The 18,682-nt window shown below is 57.0% G+C and overlaps 1 protein-coding gene across 1 annotated transcript in view; it reads right to left on the bottom strand.

Annotated features, from left to right (window-relative positions):
• The window catches only part of UNC5A (unc-5 netrin receptor A), a 64,749-nt gene extending 46,444 nt beyond the window's left edge, over positions 1-18,305 (bottom strand). The window contains exon 1 of the mRNA XM_055566687.1: positions 18,236-18,305. Within this exon, the coding sequence (XP_055422662.1) occupies positions 18,236-18,305 (70 nt within the window). The remainder of the gene's footprint in view (positions 1-18,235) is intronic.
• Between the last annotated feature and the right edge of the window lie 377 nt (positions 18,306-18,682).

The raw sequence follows: 18,682 nt of genomic DNA, 5'->3' as shown, positions 1-18,682 counted from the left end.
TCCCAGGTAGGTGCCTGGAAGCCCGGCACAGCAGAGGTGACTTGCCTGAGAGGGCTGGTGTCTTTCAAGTCCCATAGAGAGCTTGACTCAAGGATAACAGGAGGCACAGTACAGTGAGGGGTCTTTTGTGCCCCCTGAACTCTCTATCCTCCCCCTTCCCATCCTTCCATCCATCCACCCACCCATTTACCCAGCCCTTCATTTGTCCACCCATCTGTCCTCTCTCCTGCCTGCCTGTCTGTCCATCTGACACATACTGACCTTCTACTTAGTGCCAGCATCACTCCAGGCTCACGGGACACAGTGAGCAGCGGGCAGGCCACAGCCCCTGGAGAATCTTATGTCCTAACATAAGGGTGGAAGTAGAAAAGAAGTACACAAGCCAATAAAGAGGGTCCTCCAATGCGGATAAGTGCTGCGAAAAGCTAAGCTGGTGGCAGGCTGCTACTTGAGGTTAGGGGCCTGGTTTCCACCTCCTGGTCCTGAGACTTGCCCCTTCCTTGCCACCTCCAGCCTCACACCCAGGAAACCCAAGGTGGGTGCGGGTGGGTGTGGGACATGACTGGTGTGATCTCTGCTTGTATCTATGAATGACGTCACACCTGGGGGCTCCCCCACCCTTCCCCCACAACAGCCCCCTAGGCCTGCAGTCAACACCCTAATGCTTTAAAACAAATACTTCTTAATCACTAAAAATTGAAATGATTTCATGTGAAAATGTTAATGTATTCGGAATCACAGCCACGCACTGCGTCTGACAAATTAGCACCCAGCCCGCCGCATTGTTTGTAGCTACATTTATCCCCGTGATGAGACACACGCACAAAACGGAGCATGGGGCGGCAAGGGCAGCTCCCCACTGGGGGCGTGTGTGGAGGAAGATGGGAGGGGTGGGGGGAGATGGAGCACGGGAGGGCAGGGAGAGGCCTGGCCCTTCCCCGGCAGCCCGCCTGACCTGCTGCAGGGCCAAGTGCCCCCCCAGCTGTCCCAATCCCCCGCCTTGCCCTTTGAGGCCAGTCCTGGGCCATATAACCCACACCAGGCAGGGCTGGCTGGCCTGGAGGCAGCCTGATGAACATAAACATGAATTCAGGCTACTGGCAAAGCTGGGCACCAGGAGAGGAGAAAAACAATTTTTGCAAGAATTTAATGATTTCAAAAATAAGCATAAGTATGTGGAAAACTGGAACCCTCATGCACTGCTGGTAGAAACACAAAATGGTGCAGTTGCTGAGAAAACAGTCTGGTGATTCCTCAAGAAATTAGACCTGGAATTACCATATGACCCAGCAAATTCCACTCCTGGGTATATACCCAAGAGAACTAAAAGCGGGTGTTTAAACAAATACTTGCACACAAATGTTCAGAGCAGCATTATTCACAAGAGCCCCAACACTGGAAACAACCCAAATGTCCATCAGCCAATGATAATGGATAAACGAAATGCCATCTCTCCATACAATGGAACATTAATTAGTCATAAAAAGAAATGAAGCACTGATACATGCTACAACCTGCATGAACTTCAAAATCATGCTAAGCCAGAGAAGCCAGATAGTAAAGGACACACGTCGTATGATTCCATTCTCATGAAATACCCAGAATAGACTAATCTGTAGTGACAGAAAGCAAGCTGGGGTTCGCTAGGGGCTGGGGAGAGGGGGGAACGGGGAGTGACAGCTAATGGGGTCTCCCCTGGGGCTGATACAAATGTTTTGGAATTAGATAGAAGTGACGGCTGCATAACATTGTGAACGTACTAAATTGTGCACTTTAAAATGGCTAATTTTATGTTATATGAATTTTACCTCGATTCTGTATATAATAAAGTACTCAAGAAGGGTGTGATTCTCGACCGCATTGGACTTCCCTAGCTCATTTTAGAGAGTCATATCTGATACTGGGAGGCAGTGGGGACTGCAGGCCTTGAGACAGCAAGGCGCTGTGAAGGGACCTGTCCTACTTTCTCCCCACATCCTCCGTCCTCCCCACCCTCACCCGGCTCCTGCTCTCTATTCTAAGGCCTTGGGTCCAGCACCAATGCAGCCCAGGCCCAGGTCATCCTCCCTATTTCTCAAATGAGGCAGAGGGTGGGCCCCTCTGAACTAAGAGCAGCCTGGGACTCAGGTCTCCTGACTCCCAGTCCAGGGTGATGTGAAATCAGCCTAGGCCTGGGCTCTCTTGATCTGCCTTCAGAGGGACTTTAATCACTCAGCTCCTCTGACTGCACCTTTCGGGAAGCTGAGAGGGCACACGGCATAAATGAGCACAGAGACAAGTCCCACTTCCTCTCCATCCAGCTCCACACTTCCCTGTGCCCGGACCACAGTACACCTCCACAAATCATGCTCTTCCCAGCTTTGGGGCGCTGCCCACATGGCTGGCTCTTTCTTGTCATTAGGGTCTCAGCTCACAGATCACCTCCTTGGAGAGGCCTGACCATTCAGGCTAATATGCCAGCCAACCACCTGCATCTAGCTCACCCAGGGTCATGGGACACATGGCCCTCTCTGCCTGCCTTCCGAATCCTGGAAAGCATTCCTCATTATCTGAGTCTGTCTACTTTTTATGAGTGTGGTGATGGAACTCACCTTGCTCAGTCGGTATCTGTAGGTCTGCAGTAGGTCCGCATCACTGCTTCCTTAAGGACTGATGTGTTCGCATCTTCACTCAGCCCTGTCCCCAGTCCATCCTCTCGGCTTTCCTCAAAAGCTCCCTGGGGCCCTCGGCCTTCTGCCCAACCCCCGGCACAGATCTGTGCTCAGAGGGGCTGGCGCTGGGACCTGGCCTGCGGTGGCTGCATGTGACTCAGGCAGTCACTTCCCCTCTGAGGCTGCCTGCAGAAAGCTGTGTGCAAGAACCTTGCAAGCATTGAGCAATCTCAACCATCCAGCCAGCCCCTGCTCCCTGTGCCCAGGCTCCTGCTCTGAAGCCCTTAAGGATCCCTTTCTGGCTTCTAATGTCCTTCTCTTGAAGCTCTTCAGATTCCAAGTGGCCATTACTCCCTGCCCACCAGACTTGTCCCTTTCTCCAAGGCTGGTTCATGCTTCTGGGCACAGGAACTCAGGCACCAATTTCTGGTGCCACTTGCTCACGAGCATGCGCACGCACGCCTTCCAGGCCTCGTCTGCAGGGGCTTTCCCTGCAGCCCTCCTCGCAGCTGCCACCCTGTCCTCAAAACTCCTCCTTGGACTCCTGGGCTCTCTGTGTGGCCTCCTTCTGGCTTCCTCAGAATCACTCTCCCAATCCTCCATTTCCATCTCAGCTGCAGCCGTTCCCCAATCACCCCTTACAACAGAACTCGAGCTCACAGTGACCAGCTCCTTCTGAACGGGCCTTGCGTCTCCACTTCCTGCCATCCATGCCCCTGAAAGCGCCCGTCCCAGGTTTCCCATAAGCTTTTAGACTCTTCCACCTGACTAGCTGCTGCCACCTCTATTGAACAGGTGAAATCTAAGGCCCCCAAAACAGGCCCTAGAGTCGGAAGGGAGAGGAGGAAGGCTTCCGCACATCTTGGTGTTGTGCTGGGGTGAGAATGCAGCCTCAGGGTGCCTGGGGGTGGGGCTGCATAAGACAGGGGTGTACACCGGTCAGGGAGGTAGCCAGGTCCCAGCCCCTGCCCACCCAGGAAAATGGGCTCTCAATGCCCAGATCCAACTTTTCAAGGGAATCCCCAAATCTGGACTTGTATATGAACTTACTATTGTCTAGAATGTTCTGTCTGCCATGTGAGGCTGCCATGCCCTGCACACTGCCACCCAGCCACCTCTGGGTGGGTACTTTGTCCCCATTGTCATATCTTCCTCCCGAGACCTGGTGCTAGGGTCCCTTTCAGGTACAGGGCATTGAAATCCAGCCAAGCTGGCATAAGCCTAAAGCAGGAAGCTCTTGGCTCAAGTGCTGGGAAGGCTGAGGTGGGGAGCTCACAGGACTGAGGGAAAAGCTGCGGGCTTCTGAGTCTCTGCGGGCACCAGACAGCTCCCTCTCCTGCCTGTCTCTCTGTGTTGGCCTTAGTCCCCTCTGCAGCCAGGCTCTCTCCCTACAAGAGGGAAATGGCTGCCACTGGTCCAACATCTCTGTCTGCAACTTCACAGCTGCCGATCCCAGAGGGAAAAAGGAGGGCTCCTCCACTGCCAGGTGGGAAAAACCACGGGAAGGATCCTGATTGGCTTAGGCCAGGTCCCAGGGCCTCTATGGACCAATCACCGTGCCTAAGATCTCCACTAGGATTTGCCAGCCTGGTCAGGTGTTTTCTAGGAGGAGGGTGGGGCCCCCTGATTGACAGTCCCACCAGGACCTCTCCAAGGTGTTGGAGGTCACCTAGAGAAGAGTGCTATGCCAGTGACGTGTGTTGAGTAGTCAAAACAATGAGCACCAAAGAAACGACAAAATTCCACGAGGTGAGGTCATCCCTCCAGAGAGCCCAGTTCCCAAAGGTAAGGCGCTTCTCAAGGCCAACCAGTAAGAGTGGGGCTGAGGGTGGAGGCCAAGTCAGTTCCAAAGTCCACCCTTTCCCCTTTACTATGGGACCTCACCAGGGCCACCTGCAACCACTCCACAGTCTCCCTGACAGTCCCTACAGAGTCTGTTTCAGTAGCCCCACCAATGGGGAGCCCCTGCCTGCCAAGGCCACAGCTGTCGCTGCTCGTTAGGAAGGTCTTTCTCAGCCTCTCATGTCTGACCTGCGGGTCTTGACCCTACCCTCTAAGGCTATACAGAACAAAGCAAATCCACTTTCCCCTCCTGCCTTCAGTGCCTTGAATTACACAGGACCGCCCCATCATTGCCCTGACCTTTTGAAGACCTCTCTCCCAGGACATGATTTTGTCTCTCCCTCGGTTACCCATTGGATCTGCCAGCCCTGACCACCCCGGTTACACTTTCTTTGCTTCACCTGACTAGAACCAGTTCCTGTTACTTGTGGCCAAAGTCCCTGAGTGATGTCCACGCTCTAGGCAAGGCCTGGCAGGGTGAAGCTCACAGCTCTGTAAAGCCTCTTGCAGCTTCTCCCCTGTTGAGGCTCCCCGTCCCGGTTCTGCTTCTGACATCACTTTCCCAGGCTTGAAAGCTCTGAATCATGTTTGCCTCATTCCCATCCCTCACCCTCTACATGCAACATCCAGAGGCTCCTCCCTTCAAATGTCTCCCACATCCATCTCTCTGACTCCATCCCCACTGCCTGATCCCTGAGAAGGGAGGCCTCATCATTTCTTGCCTGGATGACCGCTGCAGCCTCCTGGCTGGTCTCCTTGCCTCCAGCCTCTCTCTGCTCTCATCCATCCTCCATGAGCTGCCAGATTAATCTTCCTTAAACACTGCTCACTGCCTGTCACTCCCCAGCTCAACGATGTAGTTGGCCCTGTCGCTCACTGGTCCCCCACAGGCACCGTCTGCTTCAGCCAGGCTGCGCCTCCTGGCTCCCCCGTACACACGCTGTCACCAGGGAACGCCTGTGTGCTCTTTCCCCTCCCTTCCCTGTCTGGCCAGCGCTACCACACGCTAAGGTCTCAGGCAGAGTCCCTCTCCTCCTCTGGCCTTGGGACACCCACAGTTGGGAACAGAGGAAGTGGTGTGGCCAGGGCCAGCCCTGAAGCCACAATCTAGTCTGCAGGTCAGCAGATGGGCTGTCCTTGCCCAGCCTGGCTGGGCTCTTGAGTGTTGCTGTAACCCCACCACCTCTCTGCTCTGCATGTCCTGGGAACCCACCCTGGCTTCCAGGCTGCTCAGGAGTCATACCTGGTCAAGTCCTCTGGATGAGACATCTCTTACTACATCAACCTTCCTTCTCAGGCCCCCTCATGAATGCCCATCACCCCTCAATGAGCACCTTTCCAAGATTCTAGATCTGCAGGGTCCTGCCCTGATGCTCCCTGCCACTGTTGTCAACCAAGAACCTGCTCCCCCCACCACTTAAGTGGGTGTCACAGAGGGGGCCAAGAGTGAGTATCCCCGTCACTTCCACAGAGCATCGGCAGCAGCTCCCATTTATAGAGCATTTAGCCTGGTCTGGCATTGGGCTAAGTGTTCCAAACAGAATAACTCATTTAATCCTCACAACCTTACGAAGTAGAAGCCTTTCATTATCCCGAGTTTCTAGATGAGAAAATCGAGGCACAGAGAGCTGAAATCACCTATCTAAGGTCACCCAGTTTAGGATTCTGTTTCAGAGCCCTGACTCTTAACCGTCTAGTGCCTGACGCCCCATCCCACAGTCCACTGAAGAGCTGGGGAGGTCAATGGATCCAGCAGGGAGGGGCCCAAAGAGCCATTGTCACTCTCTTTTTGTGACCACTTCAGAGGGCTGGGGTGACCAGGGGAAAGCAGTGTGCTGAAGCCAGCTCATCCTGGCTTAGGAGAGCCTGTTGTTAAAATTTCTGGAATTTTGCAAGCTGGTCAACATCACATTGGTAGCTTGAAATAGGCCATCGTGGGAGTATTTACACCATAGAAATTGGCAGCTCTGTCCTGCACTTTCCCGGAGAGCCAACTGTTAAACATTCACCAGCACATCACTGCTGGGGAGGGGAGGCTGACCACCCTCCAAAGGGCATCCTAGCCTATGGGTGCCAGGCTTCAGGCAACTAACCCCAAAGACAAGCCCCCTCAGTGGAGCCAGGAGTCTTAAAAGCACGGGGTCTTGAGAGGACTGGGTGGGTCTCAAAGATGGGCCTCTGGCTGTGTGATCCCAAAAGATCTGAAGGAAAGCACTCTCAGAAAGTGGTATATTCTAACCAAACATGCCCAACATGGAAAGCTGGCCACCAACTAAGGACAGTGCCACTGATGAGAGGCATGGAATGGAGAACCAAGCTGGGAAGCCTAAGCTCAGGTCCCGCAGAGGTTTGTGGGAAGTGCCAACACAATTTAGGGCAGGAGGGGCTTGGAGGAGGAGGCCCAAGAAAGGGTGGGCCTTCTGGCTGGTTGGGAGGTGCTGGAAGGCCCGCCTCTCCACCCCACCTGAGGACACTGAAGTGGAGAGGCAGGATAAACACTAGTTAGAAAGCACTGAAGGCAAGAGGTGAGATCAGGACAGGCTTAGTGGCTGCTGTGAAGGAGCTCAGGTCTCTAGGTCCTAATAAACCACACCCCAGGTCCAGGCACAGGCCTGGGGCAGTCATGGGGCAGATGAGTTGACTGTGGCCGAAGAAACAAGAAAGCTGTATTTGGTGGATCCGTCAGTTATGTTCTTTGACTGCAAGCAACAGAAATCGCTTCTTACAAATTTAAGCAAAAAGGGGGAAGTTTTAGTGAGAAACTAGGTTGCTGAGAGAAGGGGAAAGAGGCTTAAAAAAGAAGGCTCTGAAGCAGGAAAGGAACCAGGATAGGGAAATTACCAACCTGCCTTACCTGGGCCCTGCTTTCAAGATGAAGGGGCCTGTTGAATACTGACCATGCGTGTACCAAGGGAGAGGTCAGAGGGTCCTGATGGGGCTAGGAATGGAAGCTGGACAGATACAAACCCAACAACAATTGTCCACTGCAACAGCCCCATCCTGGTGAACCCGATGCAGACCCCAGGCATGGTTCTGGTAGTGCATCTGAGCCAGCTTCACATGACCAAGGGACACTGGGAAACAAGCTGGGACCCCCAAAGACCTGTCACACCAGACCAGCTTCCCTTATCATAGAGTTACTACTCTGATAGGTTAGGCTCAGACTGGAGACAGTGTGCCTGGACTTCAGCCAGGTACCTGATAAAATATCTCAAGATCAGCAAATGTAGATGCACAAACCAGGTAATAACACATTAAGTGAAAGGTTAGTCGCTCAGTCGTGTCCGACTCTTTGCGACCCCATGGACTGTAGCCTATCAGGCTCCTCCGTCCATGGGATTTTCCAGGCAAGAGTGTTGGAGCGGATTGCCATTTCCTTCTCCAGGGGATCTTCCCGATCCAGGAATCAAACCTGGGTCTCGTGCGTGGCAGGCAGATGCTTTACCGTCTGAGCCACACATTAAAGGGAACGCAAAATCTTTGGAATGGCCAGCATTGTTTTCTAACACAGCCGATTAAATGACTAATGTTGCTCCACAGTTGGGTCTTTACCTTTGAGCCTCAGGCTGTGCCCTTTGAGCTAGTCAGGATTTCTATTAAATACTTGGATAAAATGCACTGATAGCATATCTGAGGATTGTGTGCCTATCCCTTCTCCCTGGACAAGAAGCTGCGAGTGGTGTTAAACAGCCTTGGTAAGAGGACAGCGACATAGGTGGCTTGGGCCCAAGCTAACCTGCACGACCATAACCACTGGATGTGGGGACTGGCTCATTCTGAGAGCATTTGAGTTGGAACAATGAGAGACCAGGACGTTTGTTGGATGGCTAAGGGAAGAAAGATTCTCTATTTTTTCCTGGATTAGGCCTGCAAGGATGTAGCTCTGGTAATTCCTGGCAGCTACCTTGGGACTGTGAGTGGAAAGCTTTTTGGAGAGCGGCAGCAACACTTCCCTCCCCTGCCAGAGCAGAGATGAGGGGTGAATCCTGGTCACACATTTTCCCTGGATCCAACCATGCCTGAAGCCAGAGCTACCCCTGGCCTTTCAGTTACACGTGGCAAAAAAATCCTTCCCTGCTCCCTTTTTTTCTTAAGCCATTTGGGTTGGATTTTCCAATATTTGCAACAGACACACTTAGTATCCTATGACAGTCTGTGCCAGGGCATTGTGTCACAGAGCGATGCCCTCCTGGGACTGATACGCAGAGAAGCTAACAAAGACATTGGGGATAGAGAAGGGGACTTGGAACCTGCTACATGAGGAACAGCTGAGTGGAAAGGAGGTGCCTGACCTGAGAAAGGGCAGATGGGGCCTTGTATTAAGTAACTGAAAAGGGAGAATCCACCCACTGTGGCCCCAGAAGAAAAAGTCAAGAACTATCTGGGGGAGCTTCCCACAAAAGATTCCATCTTATGTAAGAAAGTTGTTTTGAACAGTCCCAGCCCCCTGTGTGTGTGTGGCCCGAGCTAAGTTGGAAAGCTGATCCCCAGGGATTTTTATAATTAAAATCCTGTGGCCTGGACATCCCAGCCCAGGTTTAGAAAGAGCCTGTACCCTGGTGGCAGGGTGGTATGAAGAGGCAGGATGTAGGGGGAAAAATGGGCTCTGGGAGACAGGGGATTAGGGCTTCCCAGGTGGAGCAAGTGGTAAAGAACCTGCCTGCCAATGCAGGAGACCTAAGAGACGCAGGTTCGATCCTTGGGCTGGGAAGATCCCCTGGAGGAGGGCGTGGCTATCCACTTCAGTATTCTTGGCCTGGAGAATACCATAGACAGAGGAGCCTGGCTGGCTACAGTTTATAGGATCACAAAAAGTCAGACAGGACTGAAGAGACTTAGCACACACGCAGACTTCAGATTAGCCCAAGATCATGCAAAGAAGCAAGGTCCTGTGACTCTCCAGTGGGCTTTTAAGTCCATGGGACACCAGACAAGGCCCTGACAGTAAATGGACATATGGGACTCTGTTCTGTTCCCTGCTGGTGTGGGTGGGGGAGGTGAGGCCAAGCAGTAACAAAGTCCCAGCTCTGCCATTTCTCTAAGGCTCAATGTTCTCATCTAACAAATGGGACTAACCTCACCTACCTCCTGGGTTGTCCTGCGGTTCTGATCACAAGATGCCCGTAGAGTCCAGCACTGGACACGGTTCCCACCATCACCAAGGTAATTATGACCATAGATGTGACAGTTTCAGGTACGGAAGCCTCCTCCTATTCCCGCCCCAGGCTTTAAATCCTCTTAGCAGAAGGAGGAGACATCCCAACCCCATCCTGAAACCCCAGGCCTGTCTAGTAAGGCAACGCGGGACCTCGGGAAGCCGTGCCCTCCCACATCTGGAAAATGAGACGAACCCCAGCGGCGCACGCCTACGGGAGGTGCTCCAGCAATCTCCTCCTCTCCGCCGCGAGGTCAGCCGAGGGGGCTCTGGAAGCGCTACCCGCACCAGACCGCCAGAGGGGCCCACCGCCCGGCCACGTCTCCGGGGATCCGGGGGCAGGCGGCGGGGGTGAGAGCTACAGCCGGGCGAGCGCGGGAACCGAGGAGCCGCAGAGGCCGCCTTGCTGCCGTGCCCGGAGGCTGGACGCCTGCTCCCCGGGCGGCAGCCGAGCGCTCAGCCAGGAACTTGTTAACAGGCCCCGAACAAAGAGCCGCTAATCCGGCGGGCGGCCGCGGGCGGGCTGGCGGGCGGAGGGATCCCGCCCCTTCCCCACGCGGCCGCCGAGTTTACCGCGCACTCATTACCCCGCGCCGGGCGGGGGCGGGGACCGGGGCCCAGGCGGTGGAGCTGGACGCACGGTGCCCCTTCTCCCAGAATGGCCCCGGGGCGCGCCCCTCCCCAGGGGCGCCGCGGCTAATTGCTAATCCCTGGGTTCGGGTTCCCATTGGCTCGGGCACCTGCCGCCCCCGGCCGCTCACGTGCCCCGCAGCTCGCCCGCCCAGCGGGAGGCTTGCCGCTAGTCCCGGACCCCCGCCCGCCGAGCTCTCCCGGACAACGTGGTGGGGGTTGTTTGGGAAGAGGGGAAGGCTCCGGTCTCGCTGGGACGATACGGAATCATTCCTACCTGAAAGTGCCCGTCATGCCCCTTTTTTATTTTGGTGGGGGAGGGAGAGAGAAGGGCTGGAAAGATGCGGATATGAGAAAAACCAACAGCCCCTCAACTCCATCTGGTCTGTGCTCCAGTAAGGAGGGGGTAGGGTCTAAATCAGGGTGTATCTCCCTGCAGGCTCTGGGCTAGATCTGCTGGGGTGGGGCACGGAGAGTCACATCTGCCACCCTGGCTGGAGATGTCTACGGTAGGGGTGGGTTACAGGGGCCAGAGCTCCCTCTCCAAGGATCAGTCTAGACTGACTGCCCCTCCCCAGACCTCAGCCAGGCATTCGCCTGGAGCTCAAGGTGACCCCGAGCCTTCCAGAGGGACACAGCTCTGACATCCTGGCGTGGGGAGGGGCCTGAATCGGGGGGACTCACCCATCAGGACACTGGCCCTTGGTGCTCTCACTGTGGACAGGCAGGGAGTTGAGTCCCCTCCCCCATCTAAGTGGGACCTCAAATATGCCCTTTGTGGCCTACCCTGGGGAGCAACTGCCACTTAGGCCTCTCCTGATGGCCATGAATCTCCCTGTCTCCTCCATCTCAAACAGGGCTGGGATGGCCCAGCCAATGACCACTCTCCCTCTGGAGAGAGGGAGAGGCAGGGGACTTCTGATCACCGCCCTACCCCTGTCATCCCTCAAAGGGGGCAAAGAAAAGACACCAGGCCAGCCCCCCATCCCCAGGCCTTTGCCCTCTTTCTGGACCCCTAGCTGCACCCTCTCCCACAAAGTGGGAGGGCTCCCCCACTCTCTGTAGGAGAGGAGAGGAAGGAACAGTGCCCTTTGCCATATCCGTCACCTCGATTGCTCACATTTTTTGAGCACCTCCTGTATGCCAGGATGGACATGCATCAATCTGCCTAATCCACACAAGGACCCTGTGAATTAGGTCCTTTTATAATATTTTGGCTGATTCCCAGGTGGCGCTAGTGGTGAAGAACCCGCCTGCCAATGCAAGAGACATAAGAGACGCGGGTTCGATCCCTGGGTGGGGAAGATCCCCTGGAGGAGGAAATGGCAGCCCACTCAGCCTGGAGAATCTCATGGACAGAGGAGCCTGGCGGGCTACAGTCCTCGAGGTCACACAGAGTTGGACCACGACTGAAGCAGCTTAGCACGCATGCACACATGATATTTTAGAGACATGAAATGAAGGATTACAGGGAGGAGCTACATCCACAGCCAGGACTAGGGTGAGGCAGAGGGTGTCGAGAGCACAGATGTAAGGAAGTCTTTGCTCTCAGGATCAGACCCTGCACTTGCACGACATAAATCTTGCACCCTAGGCCCCTCCCTTGCCTCACCCTCATTGGAGCCCTGGTCCAAACCCAGACCCCAGAGCCTGCCAACTCAACCACCCTACCACCTCCTACGCATGCCTGGGGTTCTGGCTCCCAGGGGGCCAAAGGCTGTCTGCGACATCTTCTATCAGTCCCCAGGAAGTGGGTAGGCCTCAGGCGCTGGCACGCTGACCTTCTGGGGATCCTGCGAAGGCCTGTTTTTGCCACTGGGGGGTGTTCAACCAGCTAAACAGGACCTGGCTTCCTTGCCAGGGCGCTGGAACTCCCAGCTCCCACCTCTGTGTCACAGTCACCTTCGGCCCTGCTGCAACAGCCACCTGGTTCCAAGGCAACACAGGCAGCTGCTGCCGGCGTGGTTGGTGGCTTTGGCAGGTGCTGGGCAGATGTGAACAGTTCCTGGGGGAACCTGCTGCTGAGTGTACAGTCTATCTCAGGCTCACGAGGCAGCCTCTCTGGGCATAGCCCCCAGTAGTTATCCAGCCCAGCCCATTAGCATACAGAGGAAGACAGCCCAGAGAGATTAAGTGGTTTGTTCAGGGTCACACAGCAATCCAATGGCAGAGTCTGAACCAGAATTGAATTGCATCTCGGGTGCCCACCCCTGCTTTGCTGCCATGTTCTGTGTGTCAGAGCTGGTCACCACAGATCCAGGACAAACTGGGCCCAAATCATCATCTTCACAGAATCTCCAAAGTTCTTTGCACCCTGGGGGCACTGGTGTTTGAATCAAGTGTCTGAAGCAGGTGCCCTGCGAGGGGTGGAATGAGTACAGATGAGGTGGGGTGGGTAGGAGGCTTCTTCCAACTAGAAGCAATGACTTCTCCTAGGGGCAGCAAGAAGTAAAACAGTTTATAGAGATGGTCTTCTCTCTTATATATGAGGTTGGAGCCTGACACAGCTTAAGACCCCACCCTGTCCTAACTCACTTCCCTTCAAATGCCAGGGAAAATGGAGGAAGGAGGCACACAGGTACCTGCTCCATGTTGGGGTCCACCTGGGCACTCAGTGTCGCCCATCAACTCGTTACTCTAACCCCAGGGAGCCTAGGTGACCCTATTCTCCAAAGGTGGGAACAGGCTGGGGAAAAATTTTTTTCTCATCCAAGGTCAGGTGGCTTAGACTGAAACCTGGCCTGTCCTGTCTGCCTCCAAAGCCCTGCCTTTTCCACTCTACCTTACAGGCTCCCCAGAGGCAGGAAAGGAAGTAAAAGTAAAGTCGTTCAGCTGTGTGCGACTCTTTGCAAACCTATGGACTGTAGCATGTCAGGCTCCTCCATCCATGGGATTTTCCAGGCAAGAATACTGAGTGGGTTGCCATTTCCTTCTCCAGGGGATCTTTCTGACCCAGGGATGGAACTCGGGTCTCCCACATTGCAGGCAGACTCTTTACCATCTGAGCCACCACGGAATCACAGGAGGACCCTTCAATGCCACTCTCTTGGGAGCAGACAAGGGGAATGGAGAGCTGGGTCAGCACAATTGACTGCAGGAAGCTGGGTGCCCATCTGGGTGGTGAGGAGGGTTGGGGCCCAGGGGTTGGGCTCTGCTGGGTCTGGGAACTGGGAGCCCTGCTTGGTGCTCAATGAACCTCCAGTCTTGGTGTCAATGCCAGCCCTGAGCATCGGAGTGGGGCCTGAGGAAGAGGCCACTCAGACAGATGGTCAGGGTCAGGATGGGTACTATCAGAGGGTGGTGCCCCTCAGCCCCACCTTCCAGGGGCTAGAGTCTGCAGGTCTGGGGTCCAGCATTACATTATTCGCAAGAGAAGACACCCACCTGGGAACATCTATGCCTGGGAAGGCTGGGACAGGCAAGGTTCCTGTTCCACAGACATTGGTGCACCTGTGTGAGGGACCCACAACACAGAGGCTCCAGAGAGCTGGTTTGCCATCTGTGTGGGGGCGTCAGCTAGCTGGTCCTGGCCCTGGACAGGAGCCATTGCCGGCCTCCCTGGAGCAGGGCAGTCTGTGTTTAGGCACAAGGATTGATGTGGGGGTGGGGGGGCGATGAGGAGAACTGCGAGGGGACAGAGCAAACTTCTCCCCACTCCCCAGCCACAGCGCCCACCCCACCGTCCCCTTGTCTAGCCAGAGAACTCAAACTCAAGCAGAGGAAATAAAAAGAGAAATAAGCATTTGACTGGCTGTGACTCGGAGCATGTTGGGGGCTGAGAACAGGGTCATAGCGCCACTGACAACGGCAATACTTGTGGGAAGCCCTGGCACGAGTCAGGAGGTGCCCCCCTGCCCCAGATGCTGCCCCAGGCCACTCCAGGGCTGAAGAGTCAGAACCTCTGTCCTGGAGCCCACTTGGAGCTTACCAGTGGGCCATGGCCCCCTCATGGGTCTGAGGAGGGGGGGCTGGATTGAACCTGGAGCCTGAGATGAGCACAGCACAGTGGGGACTGGCAGCAGCAGCGAGGGCTTGGCCTGGCCCTGACCAGAATTTGAGGATGTTGGGGTATAGGATGGGGATCGTGGCTGGCTGGCTGGGGGAGGGGGCACCACGTTTTGCAAGGCATGGGAAGTACAGTGGGTGGAAGCCAGAGCTTGTCTGGGAGTGTGGATGGCCAGAGTCAGGGGAGGACACCTAACCTGCCAACACGTCCGCCCAGGGATGTGTCTGCTGCAGGTGTTTCCCTCAGGGCTCCTGGGCTCGGGGTTCAGACTTTCCCTGCTGCCACTGGGGTGCCACAGAAGGCGTTCTCATGCGTTCGAGCCTGGGCACCGGCCGCATCAGTCTAGGTGGAGGATGCAGAGGAGGGAGAGAGTGAGGGGTGGCCACGGCACCAGCCCAGGTGAGAAAGGTGAGGGGGAAGGGCTGGGGTGGGGAGGGACAAAGGAGGAGAGGGACATGAGCAAAGTCACAAGTAGGGCTGAGCTGGAGGACCTGGTGACAGATTAGACATGAAGCGTGAAGGAGAAGGTTAGAGCCAAGAGAGACTTGAAGGTTTCCCGCCCCAGGCTGGGGGAAAGGGGGAGGGGGCCTGGGAGGACGGACTGCAGGAGAGGGCTGGTCTGGAAAGAGCAGGTCTGGCATGTGCACGAAACAATATGTGTGTGTGTGTGTGTGTGCGCGCGCGCGCACATGCGCGTGCACGTGCATTTGTGTGCATGCGTGTGCATGTGCACGTGTGTGTGTGTGTGTGTGTGTGTGTGCCTGTACACTTGTTCTCAGGAGGCAGCCAAGCCCAGCACTAGGGCCCTTGCCTGGAGAAATCCCTCATACCTGGCTCAGGGCAGCTTCTGCCTCTGAGACTTCATGGCTTCAGTCTGCAGGTCTGGGGCCCAGAGCAGGGCAAGGCAAGAGAAAGGGTTGTAAGACAGGGGAGTCCTGGCCCTGTGCATGCATGCTAAGTCACTTCAGTCATGTCCAATTCTTTGTGATCCCATGGACTGTAGCCCACCAGGCTCCTCTGTCCATGGGGATTCTCCAGGCAAGAATACTGGAGTGGTTGCCATGCCCTTCTCCAGGGGATCTTCCCCACCCAGGAATCAAACCTGTATCTCTTATATCTCCTGCACTGGCAGGTGAGTTCTTTACCACTAGCGCTACCTGGGAAGTCCCCTGGCCCCTGGCTGAGGCCAAAGTTGGCTGCTCCTAGGAACCAGGTCCGTCAGTGCCTCTAGGTTGGGGGTCTGGTACCTGTATCAGTGCCAGTTCCCAGGCTCCTAAAGGAAGTTCCTCCCAGCACAGGGCAGGAAAAGCAGGACAGCCAGAGGACCAGCCCTCTCCTATGGGTGCCTGGTGGGCTGCCAAAGAGCAGACCCCCCTCCCAAGGCATGGTGAGTGACAGCAGGGTATCTCTTAGCCCTGAAGAATGAAGACCCCCTCCCAGCAACCAATGACCCCAGCTGATGGGGGGTGGAAAGTGGGTCCGGATCAACCCTGTAGGTGGGAGAGGGGCTGAGGAGGTGACCACGGCTCAGGGATGCCCCCAGCCCCTCCTTTCAGGAGGTCCAGTTCCCTGTGGGCCCCTCCCCTCAGGAGTTCAGAGATCTGAGACCAGAAGGCCGGCAGGTGTGTGCAGCCCACAGGGGCGGGGAGGCAGGTGCCAGCTGTGTGAGTGGGTATGAATGGGAAAAGCCTGTGAGACAGGTGGTTTCTGCATGTGGGGGCACAGAGAGGACCTGCCTGGGTGAGTGCCAAGGGACAGGCTTTAGACAGAGGGTGGGCACCTGGCCTGGGGAGCAGGAGGCTCCGATCCTGCTGGCCCCCGGCGCCCCCTGCAGCCTGGCTGGCTCTCCCTCCCTCAGACCCATTTTTCACTGGCTGCTGTTGCCAAGGAGCTGAATGGGCGATGCGGGAGGAGCCAGGGTCAGCGCAGGGCCAGCCTGCTGGGCACATGTGCCCAGAACTTGCAGGGGCCAGCAGTAAAGGGGCCCCAAATGACAAGAAGGACCCCATGCCCTTCAGCAGCCCCTCACACAGGCCTGAGGGTTGATGCTGGAGGCAGGCTCTGCTCCAGGGCAGCCCTGCGGCACTGGTGCCCACCCGCCAGCGCCCTGGGCAACCTTGCATGAGGTCCCAACAGGTGCCCCACGGCCCTGGGATGCGGTACCTGGACTCTATGTCCTCCTGAGGGATCCACGCAGCACCCCCGGGGCTGCGGCACCTGGACTCACCAGTACCCATCACCCTCTCGTCTACATATGCTCACCTGTGCCACTGTTCACAACCGTCACACACGTGCAGCGGGCCTGCCACCACACACGCTCATCTGGCCACACACATACCCAGGCTGCACACATTGCCAGCCCCCATCATCGCCAGGGCACACATGACAGCCCAGAGCCCTCACACGTGCTCACGGGGGCGACATGCAGATATGACCACGCAACCTTCCTGCATGCATCTGACTCAGTAAACAAGCCCTGGGCCCCTACTGGGTATCTAGCAACACCTCCCCCATGCGCGTGAACACCCCCCAGCTCACAACGGTCAGTGGCTCAACCCGTGCCCCCTGAGCGATGCACACATACTCCTAACACGCACGTGTGTGCAACAGGAACACACACCCAGTGGCCGTGCAATCTCCCAGATGCGGAGGGGAGGTCATGGGCAGAGGGGTTTGTTAAAGTGAGGATTCGGTGGGGGGATGCTGGGGGGATGGAAAAGGAGAGTGGATGGGTGAGGGAGGGAAGACTGTGGGGGGCAGGGTGGGGAGGGCAGCTAGCCAGTGGATGCAGGATGCACTACGCAGAGACCCTTGAAGGAAACGGACATCGGCCTCAATCATCAGGCTGCTTTCGGAGCTTTCACTCATTCCTCTTCAGTCAGTCTGGCTTCCTTTCTCAGGAACCCCAGTGCTCCCTTCTGACACCCCTGGGATTAACAATGGCCTGGCCAGGCTCAGAGGCAGCCCCCAGGGTCTCAGGGCTGCAAGAATCAAGAATTGCTAGGGCAAGCTTCATGCCCCCCTGATCACACAAATGACCTCCTCCCATCCACATAGGTGCTCAGCTCGGCTAAGTGCAGGGGGGCGGGCAGCCATCAGGAGGCCCCAACAACTCAGCCTAGGTGGAAGAAGCTCGGGGAGAGCAGACAAAGGATGCAGGGGAACTCCTCCCACCCCCAGGAGTGGGCTGAGGGCTGAGTTATGGGGCAGGTGAGGGTGGCCAAAGGGACACGAGGGGAGGGAGAAGGCTTGTGCAGAGAAACAGAGTGGGGGGAGCGGTAGAGCTTCCACGCACACAACTCTGGCCCCTATGCACCAGGAAGGCCAGGAGCCACAGTGCTGGGGCCCGGGGCCCTGGTGCTTCCACTGTGCGGGACTGCAAGGGCTCGGGGGCTGGTGTATGCGCCTCCACGCCTGAGTGTGCGCGTGTGCGAGAGTGTGTGGCGGGGACAGAGGAGGACACTGTGTTCCGGACGTGGGCAGCGGCCAGGTGCCAAGCTGGGAATTGTGAGTAGCTGTTTGGGGCAGATGCTGCCGGGAAACGGTATCTTAAACCCCGTCCTCAATTTCCTGGGCACTTGGGATGTGGTCAAAACCCTCTCACCGGCTAACTGGCCAAGCCAGACTCCCCGGGGCTTTGACTCAAACCCCTAACCCTGCGCTGGGGCCGGGCAACCAGCAAACTTCCCCCGCCTACAGGCGTGGGGCGTCTACACTCGCCAGCCCCACGCGCTGACAGCTGCTCCTGGACTTGGCAGAACCCAGGCTTCCGGGGAAGCGCGCGGGGAAGCTGCGCAGCAGCGACGGGCGGCCCCCGCGTCCCGCCTCGCAAAGTTTGGCCTCGGGGGGCTCCCAAACCGGTCCGGCAGCGCGGGCTAAGGACCCCTAGAGCAGTGAGCATTCGCGCGCACGGTCCCCCGCAAACCTCCCCAGAGCGCGCGCGTGACTCACCCGAACCGCGGAGCCAGGCGGCGAGGACTATGCCCAGGAGCGCTGGCCACAGGCCGGACAGGACGGCCATGGCCGCGGGCAGGAGGGCGGGCCGGGCGCGGGGCCCCGCGGACAGGAGGGCGCCTTTCAGCGCCTCAGCCCAGAGCCCCGGCCCCGGGCACCCCCGGGGCCCATGCCAGCGGACTGCGCTGCCTCCGGGCGGCCGGCTGCGGGGCGCACGCGGCGCGTGCCTCCCTTGGGCACCGGGAGCGCAGCAATGCAGCCGGGGCGGAGCGCAGCGCCAGCCGCGCCGCGCACAGAGCCAGCCGCCGCGCGGAGCCCGCAGCCGGGGAGCGGGCCGGCGGGCGCCGCAAAACCCGGACTGGAGCGACGGAGCTGGGCGGCGTCAGGGCGGGGCGGGGGAAGGAAGGAGGGGCCCAGAAGCCCCGCGCCGCGCGAACGGGCCAC

Source organism: Bubalus kerabau, chromosome 1, assembly GCF_029407905.1.
Source record: "Bubalus kerabau isolate K-KA32 ecotype Philippines breed swamp buffalo chromosome 1, PCC_UOA_SB_1v2, whole genome shotgun sequence".
Taxonomy (NCBI): domain Eukaryota; kingdom Metazoa; phylum Chordata; class Mammalia; order Artiodactyla; family Bovidae; genus Bubalus; species Bubalus kerabau.
This window is presented reverse-complemented; position numbering and strand designations above follow the sequence as displayed.